General features: G+C 39.0%; 1 protein-coding gene across 2 annotated transcripts; it reads right to left on the bottom strand.

The window, feature by feature from the left end:
- Positions 1-33: 33 nt before the first annotated feature.
- LOC127656812 (lateral signaling target protein 2 homolog) lies at positions 34-25,554 on the bottom strand. Of its 2 annotated transcripts, XM_052145289.1 has the most exons (15): positions 25,458-25,554; positions 25,193-25,284; positions 16,643-16,783; positions 15,177-15,314; positions 14,340-14,542; positions 12,906-12,995; positions 12,653-12,742; positions 12,401-12,502; positions 9,521-10,924; positions 8,643-8,735; positions 6,790-6,950; positions 5,901-6,017; positions 5,696-5,797; positions 4,811-4,914; positions 34-2,827 (listed from the first exon to the last, which is right to left on the bottom strand). In XM_052145289.1, the coding sequence occupies exons 2-15, from the start codon at positions 25,229-25,231 to the stop codon at positions 2,696-2,698; spliced, it is 2,916 nt and encodes a 971-aa protein (XP_052001249.1). In that variant the 5' UTR covers positions 25,232-25,284; positions 25,458-25,554; the 3' UTR covers positions 34-2,695. The 2 variants fall into 2 exon arrangements, with proteins under 2 accessions (XP_052001249.1, XP_052001248.1); XM_052145288.1 differs by having other exon boundaries at positions 25,193-25,527.
- Positions 25,555-26,099: the final 545 nt, after the last annotated feature.

Here is a 26,099-nt window from a genome sequence, read left to right on the forward strand (position 1 = left end):
AGTAAACTAAGTTCATAACAGAGAGAGTAAATCAGACTGATCCTAAACATTTTATTGAACAATAACAGTGCAGTTTGTTATAAATGCAATGATTTTAACGTTTGACATTTCAAATCGATTGTTTTCTTGATCAAATTAATAAATATAACTTTTCTGTTTCTCCAAACTCACGCTAGTCAGTCATCTTTGATTATAGTTCTTTAAATCAATAAATGTAGTCAAAATGACGGATCATTTTTATTTGTAGTGCAACCTCTAAATGAGGCACTGTAATAAAATTGAGACGTGGCGCGACGTCTGTCTAGCACAAGTTTACATAGAAAAACAATTAAGAAAAACAGCCTGAACAGACACAAAACAGGTTCGGTGTGTACAGCCCCTAAGACAACTGACAAGCTCGTGGACCACTAAAATGTCAAATGGGCCAACAGTTGAATAGGCTTTAGATCACTGTAAAACTATAACTTTAGATCATTACACATAAGAAATAGTCACATGTGGCATTGCTTACCAGCTACAGTAAATTTCAATGCTCCACTATTTGTCATACAAAGTGCATCAGATAGTAGTGTTTGCTCAAAAATCATTTTGCAGCACATTTTTAAATTAGCTCAATCTCAGATTGTATTAATACAGAAACTGCTTAAATTGATATTAATTATAAATCTGTGCCCTTAAAATTAATCAATCCTCACTTTGTTGTCTGTAAGGTGACTACATGACAGGGTTATAAAAGCAGATGTTTTGCTGGCCACAGAAGGTAAAAGTGAAAAAGAGAGAGAATATTTGACAATTCTCTCACCCTACAGTTTTTCAAAACACAGATGACGTTCTTTCTTCAGCGGAACACAAAAGGAGTCTACAGCAGAATGTCCACACATTCCATTCAATGAAAAAGACTGGTGCCCAGAAAGATGTTACTGAACAACCACTTAAATTTCAGTCTGTTCCTCACACTTATGGCATCCGAAGACTTGGAATATAGCACACATAATGTTTAGACTACATTTATGGTCCTTTTTTGGAGCTTGACAGTCCCTGGTCCCCATCCACTTCCACTGTATGGAGAAAGCAGCTTGGACAGTCTGCTAAACGGCTACTTTGGTCTTCCACAGAATTCAAATGGATCTTCGAGAAAGTCAAATGGGTTTGGAAGGACATGGGAGTAAGTAAATGACTGAATTTTTATTTTTAGGTGAACTACCCTATGTTGAGCCAAAGTTTGAGGTACTAGACAAGAACAACACTACACAACATTAACCCGTGTTCCTCTGATTACATAATCATATGAGCTTCTTATAGCTCGAAGGCTCAAGTAATTGTTCATAAATGTTCAAATCAGATTAACTTTTACATTTACAGACAAAAAGTAGTGGTTGGACACTATATATATTGATCTCAGTGGATAAGATAAAAAAAAAAAAAAATCATATGTGCAAAATAAAGACAAGGAAAGGCCTATTAGTGTTGAAAACAGTTATGACTGAGTGATCCTGTAGTGTAGACATAATATAATAACAAGGAGCGGTGTGAAAAGGTGTAAGGGGGTAGGAAGTCATCAGAAGGGATGAGGTAGGGGCTTTAAAGTGTTCCTTTGTACCAGAGGGAAAAGCAAAAGTCTCTCTCACTGCTGTAAAAGGCAATAACTTTACAGTTCAGTACAAATTAATGGAGAAAAAGAAAATAACAGAACATCCAAATGTTGCACATTCATTGGTATTAGGAATATAAGAGAATCTTCTCTTTTGGAAGATACATCAAATCATACTTTCAGCATATATACACACATACCTTTTTTTTTTGGCCATTCAACTAATCCTGAAATCTCACTTCTGATTTACAGAAAGCAGCATTATTTTTATGTATAAAAACATTTAAAAAAAACAAAATCAACTATCTGTCCTATACCACGAAAGCATCCCGTAATGGTGCAGTTAGTGTTAAAGGGATGGTTCACTAAAAATGAAAAATCTGTCATTTACTCACACTCACGTCGTTTCAAACCAGTTAAAAAATTTCAGCCTCAGTCACCATTTACTTTCATTGCATGGAAAAAATGCTAAGGAAGTCAAATGGGTTTGGAACAACATCAAGGTGAATAAATGATGACATAACTTTCATTTTTGGGTGAACTATCCTTTAATATCATTGTCTTCATAAGAGTCACATTTTTATTATTTTCATATTTTTCATGTGCTGTTTACATTCACTATGGAAATTTGAGCCCATGGACCTTTGCCAGAAGAAATCTTTCTAACAAGCTGTATTTTTTTTGTTTTGTCTTGCCATGTACGTGTAGTTTTCAGGTGCACTTCTGTTTTACAGAATAGCCAGCTTGTTCCATGCTCCATTAAAGCATTTCATGAAGCTCATTGTTCAAAAGCAAAGCCCTAAAAAAAAAACTTTGGATCCCATAGCAAAGGGGATCTACCTTGATGTGCTTCCTAATATGAGGCATTCCCAACCGTAATTCAGTCCATCTTTGTTTGTTCTCTGGTCAAGACTCTTTTTCTTGCTTTGAAGTATTTGCATTTAGTGCTTTATAATATTTACACTTTTTTTGGATGATGATGTTAGAAGTGATGTGCATGTATCATACACTAATGGCTACTGAAGTATCCAACCTCAGTAAACTCATTGTAGTGTGCTTATGTCTCAGTGTGCGTGTGCGTAAGGTGTGTGGAGAGCACTGTGGTCAGATACCAGTCCTGCCACTGTAGAAAGGCGTTACGTGGAAAATGTAGCAGTGAGTGCAAACTCTCACCGGCTTCATCTGACCGTATCTAGGCAACGGTGCTGAGTGCAATGAGCAGCGAGAACAGAAGATCTGCAATAAAACATGCAGTTTGTCAATCACCTCATTGGGTCTTACTCACCAATAATTGCACACAAATGTTCTTAAAGGAATACTTCACCCAAAAATGAAAATTCTCCCATCATTTACTCACCCTCATGCCATCTCACATGTGTACGACTTAATTTCTTCTGCTGAACACACATTTTTTTTAGAAGAATATCTCAGCTCTGTCATTCCATACAATGCAAGTGAATGGTGGCCAGAACTTTGAAGATCAAAAAAGAAAATAAAGGCAGCATATAAGTAATCAATATGACTTCAGTAGTTAAATCCATGTCTTCAGAAGTGATATAACAGGTTCGGGATAGAAACAGATTTTCAAGTCCTTTTTAATTACCACAAATCTACACTTACACTTATCACTTCAGAAGTGATATAACAGGTTCGGGATAGAAACAGATTTTCAAGTCCTTTTTAATTACCACAAATCTATACTTACACATACTTAAATAATAATAATAATAATTCCTTGCATTTATATAGCGCTTTTCTAGGCACTCAAAGCGCTTTACATAGTATAGGGGGAATCTCCTCAACCACCACCAGTGTGCAGCATCCACCTGGATGATGCGACGGCAGCCATAGTGCGCCAGAACGCCCACCACACACCAGCTATTGGTGGAGAGGAGAGAGTATAGTTATGTAGCCAATTCAGGGATGGAGATTAATACGATGCCATGGTAGATAGGGGCCAATGGGGGGTATTTGGCCAGGACACCGGGGTTACACCCCTACTCTTTACGAGAAGTGTCCTGGGATTTTTAATGACCACAGAGAGTCAGGACCTCGGTTTAACATCTCATCCGAAGGATGGTGCCTTTTTTACAGTATAGTGTCCCCGTCACTATACTGGGGCATTAGGACCCACACAGACCGTAGGGTGAGCACCCCCTGCTGGCCTCCCTAGTACCACTTCCAGCAGCAACCTTGGTTTTCCCAACAAGGTCTCCCATCCAGGTACTGGCCAGGCTCAACCCTGCTTAGCTTTAGTGGGCAACCAGGAAAGAGATGCAGGGTGATATGGCTGTACATCTTTTGTTTTAGTGATTTGCATTCTTTGTGCATATCGCCACCTACTGGGCAGGGTGGAGAATATTTAGTAAAAAACTACTTAAAATTTGATCTGTCTCTCACCCACACCTATCATATCACTTCTGAAGACATGGATTAAACCACTGGAGTCATACAGATTACTTTTATGCTGCCTTTGTTGTTTTTGGACCTTCAAAGTTCTGGCCACCATTCACTTGCATTGTATGGACCTACAGAGCAGTATTATAATATTCTTCTAAAAATCTTAATTTGTGTTCTGCAGAGGAAAGAAAGTCATACACATCTGGGATGGCATGAGGGTGAGTAATTGATGAGAGAATTTTCATTTTTAGGTGAACTATCTCCAAGTATGCAGAAAAGCTTCTTACAAAACTTCCCTTGTTCTACATTGCATTGGTAAATCCAAATGATTTGAAATGAGGGACAGCGTGCCTGCCATTAGTAATTAACATAATGCATGCCCAAACTATCTCCATATAAGGGCTTTCACACCACCTCACCTGTATAGGTGCAATGAATGTACACCAAAATTTTTGAGTAAAAGACAAATAAGCCATTCCTAAAACTAGCTAACTTTACAAAATTAACACATTTTACATAGGCCTAAACTACATATGATCAGCTGCATTTTTATGTAGAAACTATCCCTGTTATTTTAACTAAGTGACCCAAACCCTTGTTTGTCTTATTTAATTCAATTTCTAATAATAATAAAACAAACTGAAATGTGAACTTATTCATGAAATTACAGTTTTTGTGTGACTGAGAAAACGTTTGCTCACAAGTTTCATGAACAAATACCTGCATACACATGGTTAGTGCTGAGGTACATTATGGACTGAAAGCTCTCTCAGGTGAACGCTATTCGGACAATTGTGATTTGAGAGTGGACTGTCATACCTTTCCACAGCTCCTGCAGTGATGTTTCCTTCGGATGACTGTGAATGGAGCCTTACATGATATGCAGGAATTACAGGCCTCATCTGGAACCCATTCAGGAGGATCTGATGAGGGAAGAGCAGAGAGAGTGTAACTTAGCTGGTACTAATAATCATTAAACTACATAGCACCCACAATATTAGCAACAAATCTGAGCTTAGTGTGGCAACAACCAATAGGAGTGCAGAAATGTAACTCAAGTAATTCAACGTGATATAATTGGATAGTGCAGTCAAGAAAGATGCCTACTGGCATCCTCGAATAATTTAGCCAAAAGCAGCTTATGTTGCTTAAGTTTTGGAGCATTTCTGCCTATGATGCCTTAAAATGTTGTTATCTATGTAGGCAGCCCACTAGGTTTTGGAATAGTGCTGTTTTCTGTACAACATGAAATGTTCACATTAACCATCAGAATGGGGGGAAAATTATTTAGTCCACGGCATGATCGTTGGTGCCAGATGGGCTGGTTTGAGTAAATCTGTCTCTGCTGATCTCCTGGGAGTTTCACACACAACCGTCTCTAGAGTTTACTCAGAATGGTGCCAAAAACATCCAGTGAGTGGCAGTTCTGTGGACAGAAACACCTTATTGATGAGAGAGGTCAACGGAGAATGGCCAGACTGGTTCCAGCTAACAGAAAGGCTACAGCAACTCAGATAACTACTCTGTTTGATTGTACCAAGCAGAATAGCATCTCAGAATGCACAACACGTCGAGCCTTGAGGCGGATTGGCTACAACAGCAGAGGACCACGTCAAGCTCTGTATTAGGACCATAACGTTCCTAATAAAGTGCTCAGTGAGTGTACATACACTGTATATAGGTAGTGTACTGTACTGTACTAACCTTCAAACTGTCCCTCTCTGGCTTTGGCAGCAAGTTCTGATGAAGAGATTGTCTCCTGGCAGAGAGCACAGTCTTCAAGTGCTGCACTGCCCAGACATGGACCTGAGGTGCATATCAAACAGGATATTAAACCAATGATCTCTGACGTCAAGTAATAAAACTTGCAGTTGAGTATCCGTATAATTCAGAAATGTGCTTCACTGACTTTTCTTGGGCTTCTCATTGTCCCCTTGCTCTGATTTTGTAGCCATGACCTCAAACAGAGTCTTTAAGATGCTCCGCAGATCACTGGCATAATTGGTTTGCAACTGATCAGCCACACCTTCAAACATTTAAAATGAATCCGCAACAGTCAGTGAAATTCAGAGGTGGTTTTTATAGGTTTTACAGTGTATTCAGCACACACATCTGACATTCATGTTTTAAAATTAATAATTATTTCTTATTCAGAATGAACTATTTTGCCTTTGTTAAAGAGGCTTATCTTCAAGAAGTGTACAGTAGTTATTTTAACTGGACAAGTTCCTCTTCTTAAAGAGATAGTTACCCAAAAATTTAAATTTGGAAACTCGTTTTTCAAACCCTGATGTATTCTCTAACAAGTATCATTTTCTGTCTTCCTTGGAACAAAAACGGAAAGCAAAATGTTAATGCTTCTCTTTTCCATACAATGATTGTAGACAAAAACGACAAAACAGCATCATAAAAGTACCATAAAAGTGGTACATACGATTCAAGTGCAGTTTGAATATCCTGAAAAATAATGCATTTTGTGTTCCAAGCAAGAATAAGTATTTTTCCTTTAAAACAAGGTTTTCAAACCACAGCCTGTCAAGCACTTCCTATTTTGGATGTCTCCCTAATTTGATGCACCAAGTTCAGGTCATGGATCACTCTACTAATCAGCAAATGAGTAAATTCAGATCAAATAAGGGAGATATCCAAAAAATGCAGCGCTGGTCAAGTGACTAGAATACTCTATGATGACTTGAATTTTTACGATGACCTGGACAACTGAGCACATATTTTAATGTGACTGTGATATTGTGAAACTTTTGTAGACTATTAATTTCACATGTCATCAGGTAACATACCTGATATGCAGACAAAAAGACGATGAATGAGGTCGCTACTACTATGGAAACGTAAACGAATTTTATTGTGAGCAGCGAGTTTGGCGGCCTGCAATGCCACATGAATCTCCAGATGATCCAGATCCTCAGACATGTCCGAGCTGGTAAGGCTACTGACGGGGCTAAAAGGGAAGAGAATTAGATTGAAAAATTAATAATGAGAATAAGAATGATAAAATATATACATTTCTTGTTCAAACTTCCAAAATGAATGACAGCAACAAAGAATATATTATATTTTGAATTACAAGTAATTAGATAAATAAAAAACAAAACAGTAAAAAATTTAATAATTTAAATATATTTTAAAGATGATGTTTGCAATTGTATCTATGCTTAAAATGTTCTATCCCTGCTTAATATGCAAAACAACAATAAATAATCCATTAGTAGGCCGATTTCCCCAAAAGTGTAAACACTGTGGCGTTTATTTAGGTATCCTGACCAGCCTGACATCGCACCATTGTCTCAGCTAATGGCATGAAACTGGGGCAGAAAGTCTGCCTGACTTCCAACCAAAGGAAGTCAGGCAGAGTGTTCCGGAAAGCTGTTTATAACATAATTTTTGCAATTCCATGTGGTGTTGCATAAATTACACATTTCTTATTATTGTGAACAATAGGCAAGAAAAAGTATCTCTTTGGAATTAGCTGATTTTCTGCATTATTTGTCATAAAATCTGATCTTATCTTCATCAAAGTCACAAGACAAACACAATGTGCTTAAGTTAACAGCACACAATTATAATCTTTCATGTCTTTATTGATCCCATTTTACATTCGCAGTGCTGTTGAAAAAGCAAGTAAGTCCTTGGATTTAATAACTGGTTGATCCTCATTTGGCAACAATAACCTCAACCAAGCATTTCCAGTAGCTGCGGATTAGACCTCCACAACGTTCAGAAGGAATTTTTGACCATTCTTACTTACAGGACTACTTCAGCTCAGCCATATTCTTCTACCGAGCTTCAGCTGGCGCACAGCCACCCTGACATGCTAGTTTAATGTTTTCTGTATAGTAAGTCTCATGAACGAAGATGTTAACCAGTCCAACGATTCCTTCAAGTCTTTAGCTGTCACTCAAGGGTTCTTTTTTACCTCATTGAGCACTCTGTGTTGTGCCTTTTGAGTCATCTTGGCTGGACGGACACATCTAGGGAGAGTAGCCACAGTACTAAATAGTCTCCATTAATAGACAATTTGTCCAACTTTGGGCAGATGAATATCTGAGCTCTTCAAAATAACAGTGTAACCCTTTCCAGATTTATGCAAAGCAACAATTCTTGATTGTAGGTCTTCTGATATCTCTTTTTTTGTGAGGTATGGTCCACGTCAGCGGATGCTTCTTGTGAATAGCAAACTCAAAATGTTTAAGTACTTTTTATAAGTCAAAGTAGCTCCAACCAACACCTCCAATCTCATTTCATTAATTGGATGTCAGGTTTGCCAACTCCTGACTCTAATTAGTTTTTGTTGATGTCATTAGCCTAGAAGTTCACATACTTTTCCCAACGTACGCTGTGAAAGTTTGAATGCTGCATGTTATTAGTAAAACAGATTTTGCTTGTTCATAAATAAATGCTGGTAATTCCACATACTTTCACTTTTTCTTGCCACTGTATAAGTAATTCTATGCCTCACACAATTTAGTTAATCCAGAAAGTGTGATATTTGCTGCACTCATAGATACATCTTTGGGGATTTATTTGAACCCACTATTCACATAAGAGGTAGAAAGAAAATACAGAAATAAAAATAACTTGTAGTAACAGTGCACACATATTCTACCTTAACACATTAGCCTAAAGTGTTTACCTGGGTGTGTATGAACTTGATAAACTGCATGTAGTGTCAGTTACACCCTCAATGTCACTGCTGGGGACAGAACTGAGGGGGGACTCCTGAGAACTGCAGGGCACCATTCCACAAAACATGCGGTGGCAACAGATTGAAATGAAAAACAACAACTCAAAACAATGGCAATCTTGAAAATGAACTAAAACACCAAAAAAACAGCAATAAAAAGTAAAAAAAAAAAAAGTAAATCAGATAACCCAATTCAAATTGTTAGAGTAATAGTTCACCCAAAATAAACTTTCTGTCATTATTTACTCACTGTATTGTTGTTCCATGCCAGTATGCTGTTATTATTCTCCAAAAACACAAAAAAAGCATCATTAAATGTACTTTAAATCATTAAAGTAGTCCCTACACCTCATGCACTATACTGCAAGTTTTGTGTGAGAAACAGAAAATTTGAGTCATTATTCAGTGATAATCTTCCGCTTCCTGCACTTTGCACCTATTGCACAGGTTTGACATCATGATGTTTCGCTATGAGACATTGCAGCAGAGGTGAAAATTGTAAACAAATAATAATATTTTTAGTCTAAGTTTTAGTCTTAATAGTATAGACTTGTAATATAGTATTTTTGTAGTGCTATTTTCGTCATTTTTGTAGCTTGACAGCTGGTAGTCACCATTAACTTCCGTTTAAATATAGAGAAAAAAAAACACTATGCAATGGTTTGTCTCAAGAAAAAAATGAAAGTACACTTTTAGAACAACATGTGGGTGAGTAAATAATGTCAGAATTAAACATTTTGGGTTAACTATTACTTTAGAATAATTAAAAAAAAGATGAAATCTCACTCAAAGCAATACAAGCTTTAACAAAAAAAAAACAAACAAACCTAGAGCTCTTTTTATTTTCTTCTTTGGCCTGTTTTCCAAAACCCTCCGATCTCCCTTTTGCTGTAGTGTTGGTTTGCATCTGACATCCCGTGTCCTGTTGGTTGCAACTAGGTCCTCTCTCCCCTTGTCCCAAGCCTCTATTATTCTGAGCCAGAAGAAATCCTGCCAGACATTTCTCACAGCTGGGATACTGGGAAGAGTCCTGACTGCCACAGTCCTCTCTTGCTAGGTTCTGCATGGGACAGTATGGGGTGAGGTGGCCCTGGGAAGGAGGCAGGGTGAGGGGTAAATGTCCGTCCCCCTTCCCTGGGCTGCCAACACCTACAGCTGATTGGATGACGGAGCTTGTGATGGTGAGCTTGTGCTTATCAAACCCCTGGATGCCCCGTCCAGCAGGCTCCAAGGTGACGCCGTCCTCATGGTTGTCTACACATCCGCCAGCACAGCACACACAGGAGTTAAGCAGGCACTGAGTGGCAACTAAAGCCCCACCTTCGGCGGGCTCCAAACCATCCACTGACTGAGGTAAGACTACGGCCAAGTCAGACAAGCATGAAGAATGCGGGTTAAAAATCACTGTGGCAGATAGTTTCATTCCACCGCTGCGATTGGCGATCTCTTCCGCAGCCTCTACGCAATCCTCCTCGTGCAGCTTTTCCCAGCCGTTCACCAGGGGCACAGGATCAGAGTTCCCTTTGGAGTGACAGTCAAGATTGGTAGAGTCGCTTGACTGGCAGACTGTCAACCATCCGTTACAGGATGAATCACTCAAAGGGGAGGGTCTAGAGTTCTCAGGTGATCGGAGGCATACAGTAGGAAGGGGAAGCTGTTCACGGCAAAGCTTGCTAGTTACACTTTCCCCTACAACTCCTCCAGCCTCCAAGTCCTCCATAAAGAACACTCTATCGTCGTCATGATAGCAGCCCGGTACTCCCCTCCGAGGAGACGCATGAGTGCTGGAAGCCGCACTGGAATCCCCCAAACTGCTTCCTCCGTATGGTTGAGGCCGGTGGGCCGGAGATTGATTCTGACTCGGAGGGGAAAGCAATGTGGACATTACATCCCCTACTTGATGCACCATCATATTGAGCTGCTCTATCTCTTCTTCATCATACTGCATGGAGCAAGCCAAGTCTTCATCAGTGCCCTCCTCTTCTCTTTCACAAGGGGTTTCCTGTAGCCTCTTTCCTCCTTCTTCCTCCTTCCATACGGTGTCTTCTTCCTGGGTTACACAGAGTGTGAGGTCCACCACCTCCTCTTGAACTGCATCATCCTTCTCCAGGGTCTCTATCTGGCTCTCAGTGGAAGTGCTGGGACCTCCAGTAAATTCTCCTTCCTGAGAGATGCAGAGGCTACGCTCCAGCGTCACGAGCTCTTCTTCTGTTAGAGTCTGCAGTAGGTCTCTAAAATGAAGAACACAAATATGTGATTCACAAACCAGCTGTTTTGATTTTGTAATCGATTTTAATTTTTAAATCCCCGGGCTGTTATAAACCAGCAATTTAACCTCTTTTAAATTGCTCTGGGCATTTTTGGGCTGCCATCTGCAATTTTACACACTCAAATTTAAAAGCTCACCATTTACACATACTGTGGACTAATTGCCAAAAAGTCATTTGTTTTAGCCCACACAGATGTGTTTGTCCATAGACTTTGTCTAATTTTCTGTTCATGCAACACGGTGATGTTTTCATCGAATATCTCGGCCTCTGAGTGGACTAGAAGCTCTAGATTCCATTAGAAAGCTGAGATTTTCTCCTTTACAATGATGTACAACATTTTATCATCAATAGTCGATAAAATGTATTTCCGATGATTTGTTTAGCATGCTTTTCCTGCTAAACTGCATATTTTTTCTGGACATTTAAGATATAACATTGGATTATTCTCACAAGCAAGATCACAGACAAGTAAAAATATGCCAAATGTTTGCCAAAATGCCAAAAAACAACTGCCTAAGGTAAAAGCAGATGTTTTAGCTATTTGGTGCTTACAGCAGCAATGATTGGCACATAAAAGAGACGTGTATTTGATGTCTTATTTCACTTTGTGGTCTTTTGAAAATCTTTCAAACTGCAGTATTATGACAACAAGAGGTATATTCACATTCCTAAAAGTAGTGGGCTAAAGCACATAACTGTTAATCAGAAGGTCGCTGGATCGATCCCAACAGCTACTACCATTGTGTCCTTGAGCAAGGCACTTAACTCCAGCTTGCTCCGTGGGGATTGTCCCTGTAATAAGTGCACTGTAAGTCCCTATGGATAAAAGCGCCTGCCAAATGCAGGAGTGATCTATGAAAATAGACGGTTATCTATGAGTATTTCAGATTCTAAGCTTTCAAACGATACCACATATGCCTGACTTATGTATTCAGAGACTTTGTGACATAGCACCCCCTTTTGGACCTGCCAGCGTGTCCGCGGAGTTGAAGCGGATACAAGTTTACCGAGATCCATTTTGCCTACACCATGAAGATTGTAGGCAAGGCTTTGTTTTGCTTTTGTTTGGTTTCTGTGAAATTCAAATATTTTCCACATGAGGGAGCATTTTCAAAAATATTCCATATCAAAAAGTCAAGTTCTAGGTATGGACTGATATAGAAATTGGGGCCAATACTGATATATAACACAAGATAATTATATTCATGCTTTGGTTGATGGCTTGAATATGTTTAGCTAACTAATAAATGAAAAGAGCAAATGGTTTGAATAAGATAAACAAACAACACACAAACAATTCCATTTTATGTTATAAAGTCTCACTATATATATATATATATATATAAAATCTCCTGCTAGACTTGCATCAGATAATCATTAAACTGGAACTGTTGTTCAGAGGTTTACATAAATGGCTTTTGTGAACACAGACAGTACCTTATTTTTCTCAGCAAAGTGCGAAAAGGCCGGAAGAGTTCGGACATGTCCTCTGGTTTGTGGTCCGGGTTAAGAGGCCCTTCAGAGTAGATAACAAGGCCACTAATAAGAGAACACATTACAAATGTTACCATTACCAGCTGAGCAAGACGTATACAGTGCTGGGATGATAAATGTCTGTAGAAAATGAATACTTTAGGAGAGATTTAGATGTGGATGACATGAAGAGCATAAGAGTGACATATTAATTACCAGACAATGGCAAGTCTAGGGATTGTAAACATGAGTGCAGGCTCGTAGTCGTCAATCATGTCTTGTGTAAGATACTCAAGCTTCAGAGCCCTTGAGACAAGAAAATGTACAACATCTGCTTATTAACGCTGTGCTTTTCAATATCAATTGATATTTCTTTATCTTCTCCATTTAACCTCATTTATCAGTGTATAAATATGTAGGGTATACTTTCTTGGAATGTCCATATTGATCTGACACCGTGTATATTCACCTCTCAACTGTCTCACAGAAGAGCACGATTACATCTTGCTGGATGTAATACTCTTTAGGAGACTTTACAGGCACCATGGCTGACACGTAACTACAGGAAATGGGCAGAACCATGATATGAATACATTATTGTAACAACAAAAGCTTGAGTAAATTAACATGTTTTTAATCATACTTTTATGTGCAAGGATAATAAATGAGTACAAAAGAGACATCATAATGTTTTTAATCATACTTTTATGTGCAAGGATAATAAATGAGTACAAAAAAGACATCATAATGTTTTTAATCATACTTTTATGTGCAAGGTTAATAAATGAGTACAAAAAAGACATCATCATTTAACTAATTATAAACAGATTAAATGCACTCATGCTCTGCACATTTTGACTGCTTAATTTCTGTGACTTTTCCAGTTGTTTATGATAAGAGAAATTAATTTTTTGAAATAATTTTATAGACATAGAATTTGACCTTTGTGAGTTTCATCTAGATAATTTGTAGCATAATATTGATTACCACCAAAAATTATTTAGAATTGTTCATACTTTTTTTTTTTCTTTTTTGCATGTGGAGGCTTCACGCTATTCTCCGTGGCATCCACGCACAACTCACCATGGCGCCCCACTGAAAGCTAGAACCACATTATAGCGACCACAAGGAGGTTACCCCATGTGACTCTAACCTCCCTAGCAACTGGGCCAATTTGGTTGCTTAGGAGACCTGGCTGGAGTCACTCAGCACGCCCTAGATTCGAACTCGCGACTCCAGGGGTGGTAGTCAGCGTCTTTACTCGCTGAGCTACCCAGGCCCCCCTGTCCATACTTTTTTTTTTTGTTTTTAAAGAAAAGCAAAAATCAAGATTTCATTCAGGTACTTACAATGCAAGCGAATGGGGAACATTTTTTGAGGGTCTCAAAGCAGAAATCTAAACCTTATAATTTTATAAAAGAGCTAACATGAATTCTTCTGTATTATTTGAGCTGTAAAGTTATTTAAAATGGTAGTTTTTATGGTTGTTTTAATGTTTACGGTGTTACGTAGTCATGGCAACAAAGTTGTAAAATGGATACATCTATGCAGAAAAGGTTAGTAAGTGATTTTATCACATTAGAATTCTGTTAACACTCATATTGTTTATGTCTTGTAGCTATACTTTTGAAATGGTGAATATTTTAACGTTTATGGATTGGCCACACTTTTGCTTTTTTTGAAGAAATTAATTTTGTGGTAATCAACATTTCAAATTATGCTGATTTAGCTTACCTTCTATTAAAAATGGAATATTCCATTAAGATTTTATTAATTTACATGTTTCCAGGCCTGGAAATCAAAATGTTTAAATACCCTGATATTTCCATGTTTTTCATGACCGTGGTAACCCTGCATGTCAAAATAAAAAAAAGAATTGCATGGGTGCCATATTTCAAGGTACCTGAGCTCAAACTCAGCAAAAAGGCTGTCGAACTGTCGCAGTGCTTCCCTCATGCGATCGGTGTAGTTGTCGAGATCTCGCAGCGCTTGGTCTCGGGTGATGCTGCGCACTTCCTCTAGGCTGCGGGTGAGGTCTTTGGCCAGTGGCCGCATGGCCATGCTCTCGATTTCACGATTCATGATGATGGATCCTGCTGCCAGACACTGTGAAGAGGACAGAAAACAATGATACTATTATTGCTTCTAACAGGCCAAACAGCTTTGATACACTTTGGTAAAATATTGTAAAGGAACATTGTTTAGCAGTGTAATCCTGGGTCAGAAATTAACCAGGGCTCAGGAGGGAAAATGCAGTCAAAAAAGTTTAAAAGTGCCCCAATATTTAACATGTGAGGGTTAAAATTCCCCAGTTGTTAGTACCGGTTTATCTATTCTATTCTATGGTTTACTGCCTCTGCTCTGTATAAAGTCACAGTGAAAATTGTTGCAGAGCATTTGTGTTATATCTTCTGAATTACTTACAGCTACTTTTGCATTTGATGTTGATCTTATTAACAGCCATAATTTGTTCAGTTTGAAAATGTGTGAAAAAGAATTCATTAAATTGAAGACATGTTCTTTGTTTTTATAAACTGCAGTTAGAAAAATGTCCTCCTTGAGGTAAAAAATGCCCCTTGAAAATCAATTCCATGGGGTAAATATCGCCCCTTAATAAAAAGTTAATTTCTGACCCGTGTGTACTACATAAGAAGAAGATTATCAAGTCCTTTATCAACATGTTCATTAGAAAGATCTCTAGGGAAGACTGTTCTAGAGGAAAGTAGTTAGCGTGCACAACCTCTGCTCCAAACCACAGCTGCCCGGCCAGGTTGTCATGACGGATCTCTTCAGGGAACTTCACGCAGAAGTCTCTGTTGGCTCGGTCTTCAGGTATGCACTCATCCATAATCTGATTTATAATGTTCAACACATTGTCCTGCACAAATAATTAGCAGAAACAAGATGCAGTATTAGAATAATTGTTGTTTAGGTAGAGCAGGAATAGCTCAAACAAGGTAAACTAAAGAAAATCGTACACTGCTCCGCCATGTTAAAAGTTTACATGTACCCCAAACTTGGACATCAAAATGATCTCAAGAGTTACCCAGTCGTAATTACGACTTCAAGCGGCATTCAAGTGCAATTTACAAGTAGGAAAGTTATATTGTAATTCCGAAAGCAAGTGAAGGAAGCATAATTTTCTGTAGCAACATCAAATGGAATTGCAATTATACATACATATACATATATATATATATATATAACACACACACACACACACACACACATGTAGTGTTTCCATGTTTTATGGGGACTTTCCATAGACATAATGGTTTTTATACTGTACAAACTTTATATTCTATCCCCTAAACCTAACCCTAACCCTACCCCTAAACCTAACCCTCACAGAAAACTTTCTGCATTTTTACATTTTCAAAAAACATAATTTAGTATGATTTATAAGCTGATTTCCTCATGGGGACCGACAAAATGTCCCCACAAGGTCAAAAATTTCGGGTTTTACTATCCTTATGGGGACATTTGGTCCCCACAAAGTGATTAATACACGCTCACACACACACACACACACACACACACGTTCATGATCTTTCTCATGATCTTAAACCTTTTGATCTGAAGGCTTATGCTTAAATATTTTAAATTAGATTTGTAGACAAAAATATAATTGTACAAACATATTAATTTATTTAAAGAGCACATATTATGGTTAATACCTAAATACCTAAACTTTTGAATGGAAGTATATACTAATTTAATTTATTATTTAAATAATTGACTTATTCATTTATTTTCAAACAGATTTCCCGAACACTGGTCAACCAATACCATGATATGGATTCAGGACTATCTGTTCCTGCCCCAAATCATGCTACTGGTTGATCCAATGTTTCTGATTGCAGGTGAGTTTTTCAAATGGAAGTAATCTAATGTTTCTATGTCAGGCTGGTCGGGATGCTCAAACAAACAGAGAAATATTTTGATAAGTGTTTACACTTTTTGGGGACATCAATATATCAATGGTTTTTACATAGTTGTCTCTGCATAACCTGGGATACAAGAAAGTAGGCTACTATTTAAGTATTGAAAAAATACACAGTGAAATTCATCATTAAATAAATCAAAATGTCAACACAAATATGATGGTATTGAAGAGTGATAAAAAGCATATCAAAATAGCTAAAAAAAATCATGCACTAGTGAAGCTCTGAGCTTTAAGATCAGTAGTGATAGAAAGTGAATGACCTGGCAGGATCGGAACTGGTTGACCAGCAAGGTGCACCTCTGAGGATCTTTCCTGCCATCCAGACTGTCCAGCTCAGTGGCCACCTGGTTCAGTTCCTCATCTGAATAGTAAAACTGGGCCAGCAGCTGAGGATCTGACCTCTGTATAGAGGAAGAAAATGAAAGCGCACATGTAAACAGATGGTCTGAATACTCTAATAAAGAATCAAATGATCAAACATTCTAGCGATGAAGTTAGCAAGTATGATGTTTGGCTCTCTGTGGGAAAACATTAAACTTTAAAAGACATGTCTTATAACAAAAACCAATAATACACATCAGTTGGACATGCAAGCTAATGTATGATTACATTTGCCAATTTCAGAACAGACCTGTTTACTCTTATTATCCTACTGCATATCTATCTAGAAAACTAAATTTTTAGTAAAATTGCAAAATTTGCCACCAAAATGCTAGGGTGCTGTGGGGTTTTTCCAGGGCGTTGCTATATGGTTGCTTAGGTGTTCCGAGTGTTTGCCTACTGGTGGTCACTTACAGGCTCAAGTCCAAGGAGCCTATCCCCAAGTGTCTAAGATTCTTGTCCCTAAATATGGATTGGCCTCCTTCAATGCGAGTCTATGGGGTTTTGTCACCCATTTTATTGTCTGCGCGTGCGCATCTTATTCATGTCTGTAGCCCAAGCTATGTGTGATGAGTTACGTTCAAGAGGTTAATACTAGGGCTGTCAATAGATTAAAATTTTAAATCAAAGTAATGTTGTTATGGTGCATTTACATACAACGTGAAGGGAGCGTTTAGCGCAACGCGATTACATACAAAGTCAATGCAAAGACATGAATAGACGCAAATTCGCACTGTTCAACTTTTCTCAACTTTGTTGTGTCTCTCACTAAGCTCTCATTACATCCTGTCACTTTGTCACTGTGTGTCACCGGGGGTGTGAACAGGGTTTTAGGGATTTGGTAAATTGCCTAACCTTAAAAGGATAGTTGGTAATTGGCCTTTTCCACCACCTTAGATATTGGTATTGGAAAAATCCACTACCGGTCGACCTCTAGTAAATAGTACAAGTTATTATTACAGATAGTTACGGTGTTATAAATAAATAAATGATTTCATACAACCAAAATTTTATAGAATTTGGTTTGATAATTCATTTATTTGTAACTAATTGCTGCATTGGAGTAATGTATTGGCAACAAGATGGAAAGAATGCTAACATTAGCTGTTCGAATGGCTATAACAATGTTGCAAAGTGAAGGATGAAATCTGTTTATCTTTCATCTTAATTCCCCGCTTTGAATAGACATTTTTTTCAAGAATAGTTTGTATTTTCGTGTGGTTAAGGGGCATCTAAATTGTTACAGTCAGGTTATAAACATGAGTGCGACGAAGAGGTTTTGTTGCCAAGTAGATAACTAGGTTAATCATCAGTAGTAAATCATAATTTCATGTTAATGCCAACCTTATGTGAAAACGCTGCCTGAACTTTTGCTCGGCCGATTGCTTGCTTCAGAAAACCAAGCGTGAGCACGGTACATTGTGTGAATGCACGTGCACAGTTTTAAAAAATTTTGGACTATAAAGTTCTTCTGCGCAAGCTTTCTATGTTATGACATAGTTATGTACAAAAGAAAAATATAGAATTCTGAAAAATAAATGTGATTTTCATGAGGTCACATTGTTATAAAAAATATACAATGTGTTCATGCGAGGACACACACATATACATGTATATATTTACAAAACCATTATGAAATTACATTGAAAAAGACTAGTAGTGATGAAGCATACAGTCGCTATTTGGCTTTTTAAGGAAGTGTTTTATGTAACTGCTGACCAAACAAACACCTTTGACCTGTAATATTTTAATTAATATTTTAATTCATTTTAGATTAATTTAGGCAAATGCTTTAAAGAAGGTACCAGTGTGGGAGTACATTATTGAAGTATCACCAGGAAAAGCTCAATGTTAAGTCGTTTACAAAATAATCAGCATGGGGGCATGTTATTTATTTATAATAAAGTTCAGCACCATTTTACATTGAGTGGAAAGTTTTCATTCATACTATGGATTTTGAAAACTATCTTCTGATTAATTGTCTATCGGCCCATTTTTCAACCTTAGTTATCGGTATCGACAAAACCCACTATAAGTCAACCTCTAGTACTAATAACAGTGATGCTTGCTAAGCTGATTTGAGCATGCAGGTCAGCCCTCAAGCTCCATGATGCCCATGTATTAAAACCAAACCACCAGAGACTCTACACTAATCATATAAAAGCTGAATGAACATGAGGAATCAACATTGTTTTGCTGTGGGAAGTGAATCTGTGATCAACAAAATGTTTATGGTTACAGTAAAGATGTAAAATTAGGACAACACTGATTAAAAAAAAAAAAATAGATAAACACCTGTGTCAAGTGTTGCACTTACACATAACCTTCCTAAGCTTGGACTAATGGGGATTTCCCACTGCACAGTACAACTCCACTCAACTCTGCTTGCTTTTTGGGGGTTTTTCACTGTGGATAGTACTTGGTACTTGTTTTAATACCACCTCGGTGACAAGCGAGCCGAGCTGATACTAAATGTGACGTCAAAACCCTGCAGATCACTGATTGGTCAGAGAGAATAGTCACTAAGAGAGTCACTGGATTTTCGACACGGGACATCAACCTGCTAGTTTTAAAGTTAGCTACAGCGATAGCAGTATCATTTGTTCATGCAATTTTCAAACTGTAAAAAGAAACGGCGGTACGCAAAACCACTCCGTCAATAATCGAGGTGTACACGTGCCTCTCGATAGCGACAAACAAAACGAAAAAGTCTTTCAGGAAGTGTCTCAGCTGTTGGCCCACAGCTGAGACACGGCTAACACCGGACCTACCAACAGTGTAGGGGAAAACTAAAAAAAAAAAACTAAAAGTGACTACAGAACCATCAAGGAAATGTGGAAGTGGTTTGAACAAATGGACGCTACCTAGACTGGCAGGCAATAGGAGGGAGAGTGCACTGGACTCAGCCACGGCTGAAGTTCATGATGGTGGATGGTACTTTACCTCTATACTCTGCTTGAAAGCTTCACTTTATTTAGTTGACCCGCTACTGGAAGCTTGCTTCTAAAACAACCAGGCCAATTTAACTGTTACACTTGTGTAAAATCACCATGCAACAACTGCTTTATGCAGCACAATGAGCTAGTAGCTAACAGCTAGCGGTTGTGTTATTGTTTATTGTTTTTTAAGATGAACTATGACGAGCAGCCTATAATCCCACCCACGTTGAGGTGGAAAAGAAAACTCAGAAAAGTAAAGCGTGTCAAGCCGAACCATAACGGAAAAGTGCCATAAATGTCCTGTAGATTTCAACAAACCTTAATCTTTTCTATTTGCATGGCAAAGTGTTTCTGTAAGCTTTCCATCTGTTTACATTTCCAGAGTGTTTGATGCCATACTTCAGTCTTCTTGACGACAACAACGAGTGTTGTATGAAAAGAATGTATCTAAGTGAGTCACAGTCATTGAGGCAGAACTGCACCCATGGGCCACAGCTTCTTTGGAAACAATGAGTGTTTGCACATCTCATGGGGAACCCTAGGTTTAATCCAACAAATGCTTTCCTGCTGCAATGTCCTGCTGTAAAGTTATTCAGATTTGGCAATTTTCTTATCCCAGATCATTATTTTAATCTCTGATATCACATATTTACTTATTAGCAAGACCTTATTCTTTTAGAGATATTTGTCTTAATGCATTTAAAATTGGTTTCAAAGCTGTTATAAGATATAGTACATTCAGAAAGTATTCAGACCCCCTTCATTCAAATTTTGTTATGTTGCAGCCTTATGCTAAAATCCTTTAAATTGATTTTTTTTTTCCCCGCATCATTCTACACTCAATACCCCATAATGACAAAGCAAACAACTGATTTTTGATAACTTTGCACACTCTTAAAAAGAAAAAACCAGGGCATGCTGAGTGACTCCAGCCAGGTCTCCTAAGCAACCAAATTGGCCCGGTTGATAGGGGGGTAGAGTCACATGGGGTAACCTCCTCATGGTCACTATAATGTGGTTCGCTCTCGGTGGGGCGCGTGGCGAGTTGTGCGTGGATGTCGCGGTGGATGGTTTGAAGTCTCCATGCGCCATGTCTCACGCACAATAAGCCATGTGATAAGATGCATGGATTGACGGTCTCAGACGCGGAGGCAACTGAGATTCGTCCTCCGCCACCCGGATTGAGGAGTCAATCCAATTTTTAGAGAAAAAAAATGGCCACTTTATGGCCACTCGGCCATAAAGCCCAGATCAGTGGAGTAAAGCAGTGATGGTTGTCCTTCTGCAAGTTTCTCCCATCTCCACACATGGTCTCTGGAGCTCAACCAGAGTGTCCATCGGGTTCTTGGCCACCTCTCTTAACAAGGTCCTTCTCTCCCGATTGCTCAGTTTGGCTGGGCACCCAGCTCTAAGAGTCCTGGTTGTTCCAAATTTCAATGCAACTTGAACCTTCAATGCAGTCAAAAAAATCTGTAGCCTTCTCCACAACGGTGCCTCAACACAATCCTGTCTCTGAACTCGGCAGGCAGTTCTTTGGACCTCATGGCTTGGTTTTTTTCACTGATATGAACTTTCAGCTGTGAGACTAGACAGGTGTTTGCCTTTCCTAATAATACCCAAACAAATGAATTTGCCACAGGTGGATTCCGATCAAAGTGTAGAAACATCACAAAGATGATCCAGAGAAATAGGATGCACCTGAGCTAAATTGTGTCACAGCAAAGGGTCTGAACATTTATGTCAATGGGACGTTTCAGTTTTTTAATTTTAATAAATTTGCAAAGTTATCAAAAATTAGGTTTTTGCTTTGTCATTATGGAGTTGATGTGATTTTCTTTTAAAAGCATTTCAACATAAGGCTGAAAACATAATAAAATGTGAAAAAATTATGGGGTCTGAATATTTTCTGAATGCAGTTAATTTTGTTGTTACGTACCATCGTGTTCCTACAATAATAGACCGGTGTGCAACAAAGTCTCATTTAACCGGTCTGCATATCAGAACCGCGGCAGACACATTTGAGCTCATAATGTTGAAGTGCTTGCCTGTTTCATTCTCCCCGTTTCTCCTTAACTGTCTTGTCTAATAATAAAAAGGCAAATATCAATAAAACTAATATCATATACCATCTGCAAATGCACAAATCTCGCTTAAACAGATGCAATAAAACAACCTCACACAACTTCAGCAGATCCAGCATCCTGTAGAATGCTAATAAAGCACGTATTCTTAACAGTCTCTCCTCAACAGTTCCCTGACTTTTCTAATGATAAAAGGCAAATATCAATAAAACTTGTGTAACAGGTAAGAATGGGCAAGGAGGAGGCGGGAGCCGGCTGAGCAGTCAACAGCAGCCATGCCCTCCTCTTGTCACATGTATTATATACCATTTGCAAATGTGCAGATATCTCATTTAAACTGATGTCATTCATGAAGCTAACGGCAATCCAGCGTTTTATTCCCGTTAAGCACTCATCTAATATCTTCCTTTGAAGCGTGCATTCTATCAGCCAGAATCAAAATCTTTAGGATCAAACATTCCTCTTATTCACAAATCATGACAGTCACTCAAATCATATAATGCCCAAAAATGCCGTCTAGGGAAGGCAGCACAAAAATGATTATTCCCACATCTGTCTAGGGAAGGCAGCACAAATAATATGAAGACAAGATATGCTGTCTAGCAAGGTAGCTCATATCATATGATACACAAATATGTTGTCTAGGTAGCCATCTAACATCAAAAGATGCCCAAAAATGCTATCTAGGGAAGGCAGTTCAAATAATATGACGACAAGGTATGTTTTCAATTTAGGCAGCTCCCATCATATGATACCCAAATATGCTGTCTAGGAAAGGAAGCTCAAATCATATGATTACAAGGTATGTTATCCATATAGGCAGCTCATATCATATGATGCCCACAATGCAGTCTAGGTAGGCAGCTCAAATCATATGATGCCCACAATGCAGTCTAGGTAGGCAGCTTGCATCATATGATGCCAACAATGCTGTCTAGATTGGCAACTTGCATCATATGATGCCAACAATGCTGTCTAGATTGGCAACTTGCATCATATGATGCCAACAATGCTGTCTAGATTGGCAACTTGCATCATATGATGCCAACAATGCTGTCTAGATTGGCAGCTTGCATCATATGATGCCAACAATGCTGTCTAGATAAGCAGCTTGCATCATATGGCACCCACAATTCTGTCTAGGGAAGGCAGCACAAATAATATGAAGACAAGATATGCTCTCTAGGTAGGCAGCACACATCATATAATGCCCAAAAATGCCATCTAGGGAAGGCATTTCATATCATATGATGACAAGGTATGTTATCTAGGGAAGGCAGATCATATCATATGATGACAAGGTATGTTATCTAGGGAAGGCAGATCATATCATATGATGACAAGGTATGTTATCTATGTAGGCAGCTCACATCATATGATACCCAAATATGCTGTCTAGGTTAGCAGCACAAATCATATGATTCCCACATCTGTCTAGGTAGGTAGCTCAAATCATACAATGCCCACAATGTGGTCTAAGTAGGCAGCTCACATCATATGATGCCCACATTACAGTCTAGGTAGGCAGCTCACATTAAACAACAGCCAAAAAGGCCATCTAGGTAGGTGGCTCACATCATATGATGCCCACAATGCTGTCTAGGTGGTGCTCAAATTGCAGTCTAAGTAGGCAGCTCACATCATATGGTCCTTAAAATGCTGTCTAGGAAGGAAGCTCACATCATATGGTGCACAAAGTACTGTCTAGTTAGGCAGGCAGCTCACATCATAAGATTCCAAATGCTGTTTAGGTAGGCACCTCACATCATATGATGTCCACAATGCTGTCTAGGTAGGCACCTCACATCATATGATGTCCACAATGCTGTCTAGGTAGGCACTTCACATCATATGATGCCCACAATGGTGTCTAGGTAGGCACCTCACATCATATGATGCCCACAATGCTGTCTAGGTAGGCACCTCACATCATATGATGCCCACAATGCTGTCTAGGTAGGCACCTCACATCATATGATGCCCACAATGCTGTCTAGGTAGGCACCTCACATCATATGATGCCAACAATGTTGTCTAGGTAGGCACCTCACATCATATGATGCCCACAATGCTGTCTAAGTAGGTAAAAGATGCAACCTAGGTAGGCAGCTCACATTATATGATGCCCACCATGCTCTCTAGAAAGGAAGCTCACATCATATGGTGCTCAAAATGCTGTCTAGGAAGGCAGCTCACAAAATATGTTGCCCACAGTGCGGTCTATGTAGGCAGCTTAAATTATAAGATACCCAAATACGTATCTATTAGGTAGGCAGCTCACATCAAATGGTGCTCAAATTGCAGTCTAAGTAGGCAGCTCACATCATATGGTCCTTAAAATGCTGTCTAGGAAGGAAGCTCACATCATATGGTGCACAAAGTACTGTCTAGTTAGGCAGGCAGCTCACATCATAAGATTCCAAATGCTGTTTAGGTAGGCACCTCACATCATATGATGTCCACAATGCTGTCTAGGTAGGCACCTCATATCATATGATGTCCACAATGCTGTCTCGGTAGGCACCTCACATCATATGATGTCCACAATGCTGTCTAGGTAGGCACTTCACATCATATGATGCCCACAATGGTGTCTAGGTAGGCACCTCACATCATATGATGCCCACAATGCTGTCTAGGTAGGCACCTCACATCATATGATGCCCACAATGCTGTCTAGGTAGGCACCTCACATCATATGATGCCAACAATGTTGTCTAGGTAGGCACCTCACATCATATGATGCCCACAATGCTGTCTAAGTAGGTAAAAGATGCAACCTAGGTAGGCAGCTCACATTATATGATGCCCACCATGCTGTCTAGAAAGGAAGCTCACATCATATGGTGCTCAAAATGCTGTCTAGGAAGGCAGCTCACAACATATGTTGCCCACAGTGCGGTCTATGTAGGCAGCTTAAATTATAAGATACCCAAATAGGTATCTATTAGGTAGGCAGCTCACATCAAATGGTCCTTAAAATGCTGTCTAGGAAGGAAGCTCACATCATATGGTGCACAAAGTGCTGTCTAGGTAGGCAGGCAGCTCACATCATAAGATTCCCAAATGCTGTCTAGGTAGGTAGCTCACATTATATGGTGCAAAAAGTGTTGTCTAGGTTGGCGGGAATCTTATTATATGAGCTGCAAACCTAGACAAAACTTTGTGCAAGTGTTGTGACAGCAAATAATGTCTAGGTAGGCAGCTCACGTCATATGACGCCCAAAAATGTCATCTAAGGAATGCAGCTGAAATCATATGATGACAAGATATACTACCAAGGTAGGCAGCGCACATCATATGATACCAAAAATATGCGGTTTAGTGACAGCTCACTAGGTTTTGACACACAGCCACTGTATAACAAAACAATGGGATGAGCATTTTCACTGAATAACGTCAAGCTTACCTTTGGCTTATAAAGCCACTTTCGGAAGCGATTCATCATGGGTCACCTCGCCAGTTTCGCGACAGCTCCGTGCCAAACCCGAACCGGAGCACCTTCAAACCCCACAGAACACAGACACACAGGCTCTGTCAGCTAGTGAGCAAAGCTAGCGCCTAATCTTTAACAAAGCCGTGTTGACTGCGGTGAACAAAGGCCAAAAACAGACACATGCAGAGTTAATCCACTATTAATTACTATAATTATTAGGCTTGGACTCTGCCCTTACATCCAGCAGTGGTGCAGTTGCCTTTGTCCCCAAACACACGGGCGATTCATGACTAAGCTATTGAGCTAGCGCTCAGTCTGACAGCGGAAGTTGTGCTGCTTGACTGAGCGCTTACACTCAGGTTGCCAAATACTCAGCATTATTTCACCCAGAAATGATTTGCTGTTTCATAGCTCCTCCTTTTTTTCTTTTTTAAATAAATGAAAGAAAACAAGTGTGAAATGTAAAAACATTTTTTTTTTACAAATGTGTTTAATTTATTGTAAAGCACTTTACAAGATGTAGTTCACCCAAAACATGAAAATTCTATCACCATTTTCTCACCCTCATGTTGTTCTAAACTTGCACGACTTTCTTTCAGTGGAACACAAAAGCAGATGTGCTGACTGCATCAATACCTGGGTATACTTTTTTGTGCGTTACTATCGAATCGCGCCCAGTCGACCGCGCTGCCTTTCAAAGTAAACCTACTTTTCTGACCGCAAACAAATATGAACACGTTCAGTGAATGTCCACTACAACTGCTTTGTGATACACTTTAAGTACAGTCAATGGCCATACATGTTCCGATGATGCCCACAGACAAGGACCACATTCGCAGGTCGAGAAAATCTGGGCCACTGCACAGACTGTGCAGAAATT

This window comes from Xyrauchen texanus, chromosome 16 (genome assembly GCF_025860055.1).
Source record: "Xyrauchen texanus isolate HMW12.3.18 chromosome 16, RBS_HiC_50CHRs, whole genome shotgun sequence".
NCBI classification, from domain to species: domain Eukaryota; kingdom Metazoa; phylum Chordata; class Actinopteri; order Cypriniformes; family Catostomidae; genus Xyrauchen; species Xyrauchen texanus.